Source organism: Poecilia reticulata, chromosome 17 (assembly GCF_904066995.2).
Source record: "Poecilia reticulata chromosome 17, P_reticulata-male-v2, whole genome shotgun sequence".
Classification (NCBI taxonomy): domain Eukaryota; kingdom Metazoa; phylum Chordata; class Actinopteri; order Cyprinodontiformes; family Poeciliidae; genus Poecilia; species Poecilia reticulata.
In genome coordinates this window covers 2304447-2318262 of record NC_088846.1, presented here as the reverse complement: position 1 = coordinate 2318262, position 13816 = coordinate 2304447, and the positions used below count along the sequence as shown (strand labels likewise).

The window sequence follows — 13816 nt, the reverse complement described above, 5'->3', positions numbered from 1 at the left end:
GTTCAAATGGCAAAATAAATAACATTCTTATAGTGGAACACTGTTTAGCAAAGTAATAAATAATTTATTACAAATTAATAAATTGCTAATTTGTTAATTAAATGTTTGATGCCTCAAAACAGTTTAGTGACGGGATCAAAACAAAAAATGTGGAGTTAATTTAGTGCTTAATGCGAAATATAGAATTTATCCTTAGTTTTACATCTCTCTGAAGATATGTTTTTCTAAGCTCTTTAAAACACAGAAGCTGTTGTAGTGGGAAATTTTAAGATTACCATATGATTATGAGTAAAACAGTGAAACGACAGTTTCATGATTCTTGTGAGACACACACCTGCTCTAAAGGGTGTCTAAAGGGTTCCAGCACAGTTCCTCTGTCCTTGGTAGTACAATAAATCTATAGAGACGTTAGCTTTCCTGGAATGTTATGACGTTCATTGATGCTGGATTGTTTCTAATAAAACTAAGTTTTGTTTACTTGGGGCTCTTTCTCCTGACTGCGATCAGTGAGCAGAGACTTTGAACGCTGTAGAGTCTTCGAATGAATACTGATTAAGAATATATTCTTTTTCTGGTTCCTTGGCTTCTTGAAACAGTTTTTCCTCATTCCTTGTTAAAGGAAAATTTCCACAACACTGTCTTTACACAGACAATGGCATCACCATGAAGCTATTTTTTACTCGCACAATATTACCTCAAAAGTAGAGAGCACCTCGGTAATAGTCAATAGTTTTGGTAAATTCAAGCTGGTGATGTCGTAGTCCAATTTTAGATAACACAGCAGCAGTGGCGCAACCACACATTATTCAGGTGGATGCGAAAACATAAATTGGGCCCCCCCTCCCCCTGAAGGAAGGTTGAAGGAGCGTGGAAAACATACGCTCGCTCTACCCTACCCCCCACCCACCCCGAGACGACGATACGTGAAGGGTAAAACTTGACACATTTACCTCGTCACATGAGCGAAGTGAAGGAGCGTAAGGCACGCTGAAGTGTATGGGAAAACATAATCGGCGCGCCGCCCCTCCAGACAGGGTTTTGATGCCCCCTCTGGTGCTGCGCCCCTATGCGTTGCATGCGCTGCATACCCACTTTTTGCGCCACTGCACAGCAGGACAAGAACTAGATGGAAATACAATGTGGGTCCAAAAGTACAAAGCCCATTGCTGGATGGCGCCAAGTTTGTTTAAAAATGCTTATTAGAGCGATTTATACTTTATTTCTTTATCAACTAGGATTTTGCTAGTTTATTCTTGGTTTACTTTATATTTTTTGCATTATTTACAGTGTTTATTTGTAGGTTAATAATTGTTATTTATTTTTGTTTAGTTTTGTTATTTACTTTCTAAGTAAGACAGGAAGAACTGTGGGTCCATTTTTTATATAAGTATAGGGACTGTGGGTCCATTTTTTATATAAGTATAGGGACTATAGGTATAGGGACTATAAGTATAGGACCAACATGCATCGAGTTTGGGGCCTGTGGTTTTCCTGCTGCCAGAGGAGAGGCAGCAGGAAAACAATGAAAAGTTTGAACTTTGTTATTTGCTTCCCAAACTGGTGAAAATAAATCAAACAGAGCAATCTTCAAGTTTGAACATTGGATTCTTTTGCCTGCGTACGAAACTTCACCTCAGTGCAGCAGAAGTGGCTCATTGATGGAACTTTTTTCAGATGTTTGGCTTGATAAGCAATGGCCACTACAACATTAACTATCTTTGCTCAATTATAAACAAGTTTGTTTTAGACATGAGTATTTAAAAAATCTGATTTTTAATATAACAATCATTCAAAATCGTATTACAATTGCAAGGAGGCTCTGTGTGTTACAGTGAGTGAGGAAAGCATTCCGCCCCCTTTCAACCCTTTCATGCATGAATTATAATCCTGTAATTCAGGATTTTTTTCCAAAGTGTTTTTGATTTCCTTAGGGCATAAAAATAATGTGGTGAAAAAATGTTTGTAAAATCTTTTTTTTCTAGGATTTGTCCAAATGTCCACCTCATGCGCTTACACTTTTTTAACCACTGAAATTGCAAAGTGGTGGAAAGCACCCAGATTGCAAACAACACATTGGATTTCAAATGCATTTAATTTCGTCTGTAGGCTGGATAATTGCAAGTTGATATTTTTGGTTGCAGTGAGGTAGGACCAGTGTTCCCCAGACCTCAGAGTGATCTTATGGGTCATCTTAGACCAGTGGTGTCCAAAATCAGTCCTGGAGGGCCGGCATCCTGCAGGTGTTAGTTCTTTCGCTGGTTCAACACGCCTGGATCAAATGGTGGCTCCTTAGAAGACCTCAGGAGACATGCTGAGGAGGACATTACTACCACCAGACAGAGAACTAGAACATTGCAGGATGCCTTTGACATCAGTCTGCGTTTCAACGGTGATGGGATGGCACTGGCACTCTTAAGCATGTCTGGATGGAACTCTCATTTATTAGCACACAAGCTACAAATGCCTTGAATTTTAAAAGTTTCACCTTCATCAAGAAGTGAAAAAACACTTGATATCATGTCAAGAAAGAGACCTGGCTCTAATGATAAATACATCCTTGACCTTGGGTATCTGAGGTATGACATGATTCCATATTTATTACTAGAAATGTCTTCAATTCCTATTCTGTCAAGGCCAGATTTCATTTCTTTTTTGGAATGCATACAGGTTTGTATTCCGTCAAATGTGCATCTTCAGTTATTTCATGTCCCCCAAGATCTTGATTTACCTCAGTGATCACAGATTCCTTATCTTCATCTCCACTGTCACTACTGCTGCCATTGACCAGTAAAGTATGAAACTTTATTGTTCAATGGCAACAATTTACTTCAGGTTAAGAACTAAAATATGTCAATTTATTTAGAGTTAAAATACTTGCTGGGAATGCTGTATATTGTAGATCTATAGTCAGAATATTGATATCAATACCTGCTAAAATATTGCCACTGATGCATGACATCCTCTTTAGTGGATAGGTGATCAGTTGTAATTTTCTCCAAATATAAAGTTATTTGGAAAATACATCACTAAACATAACATGGTCATACGTATTCAGACCCTTTGCTGTGACACTTATTTAACTCACTTGCTTTAGATTTCTTCTGATGCTCCTTGAAATGGTTGTAATTCCTTCATTGGAGCCCAGCTATTTTAATTAAACTGATTGTACTTGATTATGAAAGGCACACACCTGTCTACATAAGACCTCACAGCTCAACTGCAGGTCAGAGCAAATAAGAATCATGAAGTGGAAGAAACTGCCCAATAAGCTCAGCTTTTGTAACCTTGGCACAAATCTGGCAATGGTTACAAAAGAATTTCTGGAGCACTCGAGGTTCCTAAGAGCACAGTGGCCTCCATAATAATTACATGGAAGAAGTTTGAGATGACCAGAACTCTTCCTAGACCTGGCTGTACAGCCACACTCAGCAATCATGGGAAAAAAGCGTTGGTGGGAGAGGTAAAGAAGAAGCGAAAGATAACTGTGGCTGAACTCCAGCGATGCAGTAGGGAGATGGGAGAAAGTTCCACAAAGACCAGTCAGGGCTTTCTGACAGAGTGGCCTGATGGAAGCCTCTCCTCGGTGCCAGACTTAAGAAAGCCTGCATAGAGTTTTCCAGAAAAAAAACAAAACTCCTAGACTGAGAAATAAAATTATTTGGTCTGATGAGATGAAGATTGCAATTTTTGGTGTTCATTCTAAGTGGTATGTGTGCAGAAAACCAGGCACTGCTCAAAACCTGCCCAATATAATCCCAACAGTGAAACATGGTGGTGGCAGCATCATACTATGGAAGTGTTTTTCAGCTGCAGGACAGGACGACTGGTTGCACCTGAATGAAAGATGAATGAGGCCAAGTGCAGAGAGATCCTGAAGAAAACCTATTCCAGAGAGCTCAGGACCTCAGACTGGGCCGAAGATTCACCCTCTGACAAGACATTGACACGAAGCCTGACACCAGAACCCTGACCTAAACCCAGTTGAGCATCTCTGGAGAGACCTGGAAATGGCTCCACCAACGTTCAATATCCAATCTGATGGAACTGGAGAGGATCTACAGGAAGAGGCGGAGGATCCTAAAATCCAGGTGTGAAAACCTTGAGGCAACATTCCCAAGATGACTGACTCATGGCTGTACTAGCTCAAAAGGGTGCGTTTACTCAATACTGAGCAAAGGCGCTGGGGCCTCATGCATAAAAGAGTGCGCAGTTTTCACACTAAAAAACTTGGCGTACGGAAAAATTTAGAAAAGTGCAGCACACAAAAAAAATTGGATGCGCACCCACGTGGATGCACACCTTTCCTTTATAAAACCTAATTTAAGAGAAATAGAACACAGCTTCTGGTCCGGCCTGTCGTCACCCTTAAATACAAATACAGTAAATTAATATAAATACCCGGAAGTCTGCCACCATGTGAAGCAATAATCATGGCAACGTCCTTGTTTGTAGCAGTAGGAATATTTATAATAACAATTCTATATTTTATGTAAAATGTGCTTTCAGGGCACAAGGTCACCTCACAAAAACATAAATAATGCATTTTAAAGAAAAAAATCCAAATAATAAAAAAAATAAAGAGATCGTGCAAATGCCTTTTAGAACAATAGTGCGTCCAGCAGGGATTTAAAGAATGACACCGTGTCAGAGAGTCCTTTGAGTGGGGAATATGGACGTTTATTCTAAATAGAATCATGTGTAGAAGTTGTACATTTACAGAATTATGATGCTTTCTGTCCATAAAGGCGCATTCACAAAGCGGGCGGCTCGACAGAAGGATGACTGCAGCTGCACCGGTACCGGTACCGCACAGCTCCTTCTTTAAGTTTTGCTCGGAGCTCAAGAATGATCAGTCCAGGCAATCTAAACGCTAATAAACCATCATCAACATTTCCCAGCAGATGAATATGATTTCTGATCAATCACTCCCTCTGAATCCTTCCATTGGTGATGTTCTCCACCAGACCCAAACCGCTCCACAATTACAGCGTGGAGCGGTTATGTACGTGCCACAGCCGTGGCACGTACATAAGTAGCTACTTATGTACGTGTGATTGTATACACACCTTGATCACCTTAAAATAATCAAACCTCTTTGGAGTTAATCTGCTGATCCATCCCCGTTTTCTTTTTTTAGTGAGAATGAAATTACCCCATAGATGCATTCCATGCACTTTGGCGCACAGACTAATGCGTTACATCTTTACGAGACAAAAACTGAAGTACTATTTACATTCGAGGGAAGTTTTCACGTCCTTTTATTTTTATTTTCTTTATTTTGTCTGCGTGTTACGTTATTGTCTGAGGATAAATGTGGTTCAGTTTCATTGTTTACGTATAAACAATAAAATATTAAAATCATGAAAAAAACATCGGGTTTGATGCTTCTTGGTCTAAATAATTTAGGATAATGTAGTTTGATATTGTCCACAGAAAAAGTTTGCGTAGCTGCTGCACATTTGCTCGCCAACGAAAAAGTGTGCGTATACTTACACAAACTTTGACGCAAAGTAATTTTTACACATGCCAACTTGTGTGTAAAATATGGTGCCGCACATTTTTTGTGCGCACGCACGCTTTATGCATGAGGCCCCTAAAAACTCAATATCACGTGATATTTCTGTGGGAGGTGAGCTTATAAATTTGTAAAATTTCTGGGGGTTTTCTGTCAAGATGGGATGCCGAGTATACATTCATAATAAACATTAACTTATTTGAGTTTAGAAAATGGCTGCAATGAAACAGTGAAAATTTAAAGGGGTCTAATTACTTTACATACACACTGTAGTTTTCTACATAAGCTTAACCAGTTCTAAGCTCAGTACGCCAAAAAGAGTTTGATATTACGAGCAGTGGCGCAACTACACATTATTTAGGTGGATGTGAAAACATAAATCGCCCCCCTGCCCCGCGGAACGAACGTCAGGTTGAAGGAGCGCGCTCACCCAGACTGGGTTTTCACCCAGACTCTGGTGCTGCGCCCCTATGAGTTGCATACACTGGATACCCACTTTTTGCGCCACTGATTACGAGGATGCTGTTGTAAGAATTGCTTTCATGTTCAACATATTTTTTGCAGTCTAAGCAAATCAGGTTGAAAGTTGAAGCCAGGGACCAGGAATTACAAAGCCTAATGACTTCCCTGTGTCAGAAAAGGCCCTGAGACGGGGCCTGCTTTATCCTGGCTACATTTTTAACAGCAAAAACTGGTTTGTTAACCAACACTACAAAGTGCTTATTAAAGATGTTTTTATTTGAAGATAATTAGACATAATTTATTCCCCTTGTTAATTTGTCATTTATCTTTCATAGATTTTGTCCATTGTTAGCTTTCAGGGCCCTGTGATGAACTGGTGACCTGTATAGGTGAAGCCCGATACTTATCTGATGGCTGCTGGAAATGGGCACCAGCCCCCCTCAACCACCCTGCAAGGACAAGTGTGTTAGATAATGGATGGATGGATAGCTCTTAAGGTAGTTTGTCTCCCTTAAGTTAAACCGCACTTCGTAGTTAATGCCAGCATCAACTGATTTCATGAAATTACTGACTGTTTTTCTACTTCTAACATACAGGGGAAAGTATGAAATGTTAGAGTGAAATATTTTTTCACTCCGGGCATCCAGTCCCAATCATCATCACTCTAGTTCTGATGACACCACATACATCCCTAGTCCACAACATCGTAAAATTGTCTTTATTCTTTAAAGTACTTTCTCTGTTTAATTGCTCTATTGAAGGGGTGTTCAAGTCCAGTCCTCGAGAGCTACTGTTCTTAGGAAGGAAAAATGTCAGTTTGTCTGGAGTAATACTGGAATGTTGTGACACTGAATTAACAATATTCTGTTTTTGGTTAAATATTTTTCACATGTCCTCTAAAGTGTTTTTTTTATTGTGCTAGTTTTTATAAGCATTGTCTATACATTTTTAATATGACAGTTTGTACAACTAAATACACATTGTAATTTTTTTAAATCGGAAAGTGTATTGTAATTGATCCTTCTGTATGCTGGTAGCCTAATATATTTACAGTGCTGTAGAGTGTATGAAGACGGAGCTTCAACTCTCATCTCCGGCAGAACTTCGAACACATTCCGGGGGAGATGGGGGACATTGAGTCTGAGTGGACCATGTTCCGTACCAACCTTGGCCGAGGCGGCCTATCGTAGCTGCGGCCGCAAGGTTGTTGGTGCCTGTCGCGGCGGCAACCCTCGAACCCGTTGGTGGACACCTTCGGTGAGGGATGCTGTCAAGCTGAAGAAGGAGTCCTATTGGGCCTTTTTGGCCTGTGGGACTCCAGAAGCAGCTCTTGGGTACTGGCGGGCAAAACGGCATGTGGCTCGGGGTGTCGCTGAGGCAAAAACTCGGGCGTGGGAGGAGTTTGGAGAGGCCATGGAGACAGACTTCAGTACGGCTTCGAGGCGATTCTGGTCCACCATCCGGCATCTCAGGAGGGGGAAGCAGTGCAGCACCAACACTGTTTATAGTGGGGATGGTGTGCTGCTGACCTCAACTCGGGACGTTGTGGGCCGGTGGGCGGAATACTTCGAAGACCTCCTCAATCCCACCAACATGTCTTCTGTGAGGGAAGCTGACCTGGGGACTCTGGGTTGGGCTCTCCAATCTCTGGGGACGAGGTCGCCGAGGTGGTCAAAAAGCTCCTCGGTGGCAGGGCCCCGGGGTGGATGAGATCCGCCCGGAGTTCCTTAAGGCTCTGGATGTTGCAGGGTTGTGTTGGCTAACGCGACTCTGCAATATCGCATGGACAGGGGCAGTTCCCTGGACTGGCAGACTGGGGTGGTGGTGTTTAAAAAGGGGACCGGAGGGTGTGCTCCAATTACAGGGGTCACACTCACTCTTAAGGGCTATTCAGGGGTCCTGGAGAGGAGGGTCCGTCGGATAGTCGAACCTCGGATTCAGGAAGAGCAGTGTGGTTTTCGTCCTGGTCGTGGAACACTGGACCAGCTCTACACCCTCAGCAGGGTCCTGGAGGGTGCATGGGAGTTCGCCCAACCAGTCTACATGTGTTTTGTGGACTTGGAGAAGGCGTTCGACCGTGTCCCTCGGGGGCCCTGTGGGGGGTACTCGGGAGTATGGGTACCGGGCCCTTTGATACGGGCTGTCAGGTCCCTGTATGACCGGTGTCAGAGTCTGGTCCGCATTGCCGGCAGTAAGTCGGGCTCGTTTCCGGTGAGAGTTGGACTCCGCCAAGGCTGCCCTTTGTCACCGATTCTGTTCATTACTTTTATGGACAGAATTTCTAGGCGCAGCCGAGGTGTTGAGGGGATCCGTTTTGGTGGCCTTAGGATCGCATCTCTGCTTTTTGCGGATGATGTGGTCCTGTTGGCTTCATAGGAATGTGATCTGCAGCTCTCGCTGGAACGGTTCGCAGCCGAGTGTGAAGTGGCCGGGATGAGGCTCAGTGCCTCCAAATCCGAGGCCATGGTCTTGAGCCGGAAAAGGGTAGAGTGCCTTCTCCGGGTCAGGGGGTCGTCCTGCCTCAAGTGGAGGAGTTTAAGTATCTGGGGATCTTGTTCACGAATGAGGGAAGAAGGGAGCGGGAGATCGACAGGCGGATTGGGGCAGCGTCTGCCGTGAAGCGGGCGCTGTACCGGTCCGTCGTGGTGAAGAGAGAGCTGAGCCAAAAAGCGAAGCTCTCGATTTACCGGTCGATCTACGTTCCCACCCTCATCTATGGTCATGAGCTTTGAGTCATGACCGAAAGAACGAGATCACGGGTACAAGCGGCCGAAATGGGTTTCCTCGCAGGGTGGCTGGGCTCTCCCTTAGAGATAGGGTGAGAAGCTCGGTCATCGGGAGGGACTCAGAGTAGAGCCGCTGCTCCTCCAAGTCGAGAGAAGCCAGTTGAGGTGGCTCGGGCATCTGGTAAGGATGCCTCCTTGGAAGCCTCCCTGGTGAGGTGTTCCGGGCACGTCCCACCAGGAGGAGGCCTCGGGGAAGACCCAGGACACGCTGGAGGGATTACGTCTCTCGGCTGGCCTGGGAACGCCTTGGGGTTCCCCCGGAGGAGCTGGAAGAAGTGGCTGGGGAGAGGGAAGTCTGGGCCTCCCTTCTGAAGCTGCTGCCCCCGCGACCCGACCCCGGATAAGCGGAAGAAAATGGATGGATGGATGGATGGATGGATGGATGGATGGATGGATGGATGGATGGATGGATGGATGGATGGATGGATGGAGTATGAAGCATGTAATGTCCAAAGTGGACAAGCAGAATAACAAAAGGCATTGATAAGCAGTGGTGGGAAGTAACAAAGTACAAGTACTTCGTTAGTGTACTTAAGTACTATTTTCATGTATCTGTACTTTACTTAAGTAGATTTAATAATGGATACTTTCTATTTTTACTCCACTACATTTTACAGTAAGTATCTGTACTTTCTACTTCACTACATTTCTACCAAACTGTCGCGCTACTCGTTACATCCAAGTCGCATTGCGCTTTTTGTTCGTTAAAATGTGAAGTTGAGGGACTTAAGGTGGCGCCGTAAAATCCGAGCAATAACGTGACTTACGTGTCTGTTGTCACCCATCGCCTCCCCCTTTACTCACACGCGGAGCTCCAGACATGCGCACGCAGTGGTTTCCTCTGAGCGGGAGAAGGTGTCTGTCTAATCGTCAGTAATATAATAGCGCTGCATAAATCATAAGATATGGCGACATGTAAAATCAGCAGCGCTTCGCTTTCACAGACGGTGGGGACTTCGTCCAACTTTTAGCGTCACTTAGAAAGAAAGCTTAAAGAAAGGTAAGATCTGTGGAAGTTTTGCTAGCAAAGCTAGCTGTACTGACTAAGACACACATGTTGCATCTGCAATGAAAAAAAGCTGTCACTCATGCGCTGAATTATTGTGTGGAGGTGTCAAGTTCATGTTATGTTTGGACAGGAGACATGCTGTTTCCATCCCTAAAATTATGATGCATAGAATCACATATCTAAGTCTAAACTATGTTACAGAGTAAACACAATAAAAACATGCTTTATCTGAGCCGTTGTTCATTAAACTGACACATTTCTAATGTATTAAAATAAAATACGATTGGTTCACATAATGATATTGTATTAGGGATTAGGTAATGCATTCAGCAAGTACTTTTACTTTTAATACTTAAGTATTTTTAAAAAGCCAGTACTTTTTTACTTTTACTTAAGTACAAATGTTAATGTGGTAGTTTTACTTTTACTTGAGTACATTTTTGTCTGTGTATTTGTACTTTTACTTAAGTACATTTTTGAGTACTTTCTCCACCACTGTTGATAAGTAACGAGAAAGTGTACTTCATTAGGAGTTATTATTAACCAAAAGTTTAATGCTTTTATATTTAGAAGAGTTTCTAAATATGTTTTAAATATAATGCTTTCACAAAAATGGTACACAAAAAAATTGAAAAAAATATTCAAAGCATTCTTTGAAGGTTATTGTAAAGTATTTTGTGACCTCTTGGATCACTCATTGCTGAGATCTTGGGGTAATTTTGGATAGCCAGTCAATCTTAGGAAGCTTCACAACTATTCTACGTTTTCTCCATGTGTGAATAATGGTTCTGACTGTGGTTCACTGCAGTCCCAAAGTTTTAGAATTGGCTTTATAAGCCTCTCCAGCCTTACAGACTTCAATTACTTTCCCATTTGTTCCTGAATTTCTTTCAGGAACAAAAGCTAGACATCGGCATGATGTCTAGCTTTTGAGGATCATTTGTTGTACTTCACCTTGTCCAGCAGGTCCTGTTTAAGTGATGTGTTGATTGAGCAGTAATCAGCGAGCGCTGTGTGGCTAGAGAGGACATGGCAATCCTTTTTTCCACACAGATTCATGTAGGCTTCAATTTTTTAGTATAAAAACACATCAAGATTTGTTGTCTTAACTAGACAAAATAAGTTCAAAATGTTTGAATACTTTGGCAGAACATAGCAAAACTCTACACAAATTTATTAGTGCCTCAAAGACACCAACACTTGGAAGGTGTGATGTCAGGGTCTCACCTGTGAGGAACAAATGTCTCCAAAGCTGAGTCCATGTTCACTCTGTTGCCATAGCGATAGCACTGGAGGTCTTGAATGATCTCTATGCCTTTATTTCCTTCAGCCTTGCTATGATCTGGCTTTGTGCCTAAAATTTACACCACATAATTATTGTCTTAAATTGCCCAAACTAAGGTCTTGGACAGTGAAATTAATTAATATTTCATTATGAATAATGGGGAAAAAATTCTAACAATGCTATAAAGTTTATTTCTTTTTTAGACTAGAAAATATATTATCTTGTCAGTTGAAAATTAATGTAATTCTACAATATATGACTCTCACTTAAAAGGCTATTAGATTTCCATTATTGAAGAGCAATACTTTCAGTTTTCAAAGATATACACACCGTTTTGCAGCAGTACTCTGAACTTCTCCACAGCATTTTCCACGTTGACCTGGTAGAACTCCCAAAGTTTGATTTGAGGAAAAATGTCCTCCCAAAGCGCCCTGCGGAGAGCCTAACAGAGGCAGCAAAACATAATCATCATTGTAACACCACTTAATCTTTTCATATTAATCAAAAATCTTTATTAAACATCTCAAAGTGTGTAATTTCAGTTGTAAATGAGGAGAGAACAGTGACTTTTGTGAAATTGTGAAGCTTGTACTTCAGTTCACATTACCTCCAGCAACAGGATCTAACAGTTCAGCTGATAGATCAGTTCATAAACTCTATCCAGTTATGAATGTGGGTTAATCTCTCCACCAAAAATTACTACAATTACATCATTGCTATGAAGGCAATGATATGATGACAGAAAATCATTACAGTTTTACATTTCTGTGTCCTGGGGGGGATCAAGTGTTTCAAATATTTCTTGCTTTTCTATTAAGCTACACAAGAGGTTCCTGTTTGGTAAAATGTTATATTATAAATATGACCAACTTGAATAATGTGAGCAAAATGTTTTTATTCAGTGAGTATTTAAGACAACAGATTTTTTTGTAAATATAATTATCAATTCTTTAAAAAAAATCATTTAAAAAAATAGTACTTTATGATAGAGATTCAAAAGAACACATTTTTTTAAAGAAAATGTCCACTTATTAATTGTTAGTTCTAGTTAGGGTGGTGCTTTGAAAAAGATGGGTAAATTCATTTGTAAGGGAGGATAATGGGAATCTCCACTAAAGAGGCAATATTCTAGGACTACTGGGTTACTATAAAAATCATGAGCCATGTGTATTTAACATAGACAAATCTTTAATTAATTGGGATTTTTTTCTCCACTGAATAAACTGAAATTTGATTTATTTTCTAAATATACTAGTGTGAAATTATGACACTTGAATGCAAAATTCAATTTCACTTAAGTATTTTTACACAATTTTATCATGGTTCCCAATAAATTTGTCTGTGTCTAAATATACAAGGTGTATTCTGCACTCACATTTAGGTGGCTCTCGTTGGTAATGTCAGAAGGAAGTCCCTTCTCTTTGTACCGTCCATCTGCTACCCTAGTGGTTAAATGCCAGATAGCTCTGTCTAAGACCCAGGCAGGACGCAGGTGAGGAGAGTTCATCAGGTTGTAGCCACACTCTGGATGTTCCTTTATCCACACACTGTTTGCAGCTAAACACAAGCAGATAGGCTTGATTGATCATAGATAGGAAATGGTTGATCATAAAAACAAATTTTCAGATATTAAGATAATTAGTTAAGATTAATTATTTTTATTTTTCAAACTTTGTGCTTGGGGATTGCGATGAAACTATTCAACGAAAATTGCAACAACAACAACAAAAAATCAGTAGCAAACAAGGAATTGTAATTCTTACAAACTTTGCAAAGCCCCAATGGAAATTTGAAAGACAGTAAATCAACCTCTATATTTGACCTTTCAGGCTGTCTCATTTCACATTGATCTATTCTTGGAGTAAAGGGAAGTAGTAGTGAGAAGATTAGAGAGCGACGTACAGTGCTACCAGGACAGCACAATAAGTACATACATGCAGAGGTTGTTACACACTTACTGCTGAAACGTAAAGGACCAAAAAAAAAAAGACCAAAAAAAAAAAAAAACTAAGAAGCCGGGAACTTTATAACAAGGGATAATTTTGCAACAAGGTAAACTAACAATACTGACTTGAGCTACTTGGTCATTTACAGTAGACAGTTTAACAAGAGGAAAATTTCCAACAAAACTTCCTTTTGGATTTAGGTTACTATATGTATCTATACATATGTAGATATACATACAGCTAAGTCAGTCCATTGAGCCATCCAACCATCTATTTTCTTCTGCTTAACCAGGGTCGGGTCGTGGGGGTAGCAGCCTACAGAGGGGAGACTCAGACTACCCTCTCCCCAGGCATTTAGGCCATTTCCTCCAGGAACTGGCCTAAATGCCTGGGCAAATGTCTGGCCAGGAAATATCAAGATATTTCCAGGCCAGCTAAGAAACATAGTCCCTCTAGTGCAGAGGTCCCCAAACTACGGCCCGTGGGTCAGATCCGGCCCGCCTCCACATTTAGTCCGGCCCCCTGAACAATACCAGAGAGCATTCAGATTTTTTTTCATCTACCGTATTTTCCGGACTATAAGCCGTTTATATGTGGATTTTTCTTCAACCACCAGGGGGCTCTTTAGCAGGAAGTGAATCATTGGAAGTCTCGGTTACTTGCGCGTCAACATTGAGCCCACAAGCAGCAAAATGAGTAAGAAACAGATCAGATGTCTTTGGAAAGTTTCTTTGCAAAGGGGAAAAGGCCCAGAGAAGAGACAGGAGAATGGATTTATCCCGGACCGGTAGGGGAGTCCCACATTACAAGCCC

At 41.4% G+C, this 13816-nt stretch overlaps 1 protein-coding gene across 10 annotated transcripts in view; it reads right to left on the bottom strand.

Annotated features, from left to right (window-relative positions):
- agla (amylo-alpha-1, 6-glucosidase, 4-alpha-glucanotransferase a) overlaps positions 1-13816 on the bottom strand; it is a 159911-nt gene that overhangs the window by 82452 nt on the left and 63643 nt on the right. For all 10 annotated transcript variants that reach the window (XR_535914.2, XR_014084137.1, XR_014084136.1 and 7 more), the window contains 3 exons: positions 12433-12614; positions 11388-11499; positions 11000-11126 (listed from right to left, as the gene is read on the bottom strand). Coding sequence is in view for 7 of the 10 variants with exons in the window: in XM_081597816.1 (XP_081453942.1) it covers positions 11000-11126; positions 11388-11499; positions 12433-12614 (421 nt within the window). In the remaining 3 variants the exon portion in view is untranslated. The remainder of the gene's footprint in view (positions 1-10999; positions 11127-11387; positions 11500-12432; positions 12615-13816) is intronic.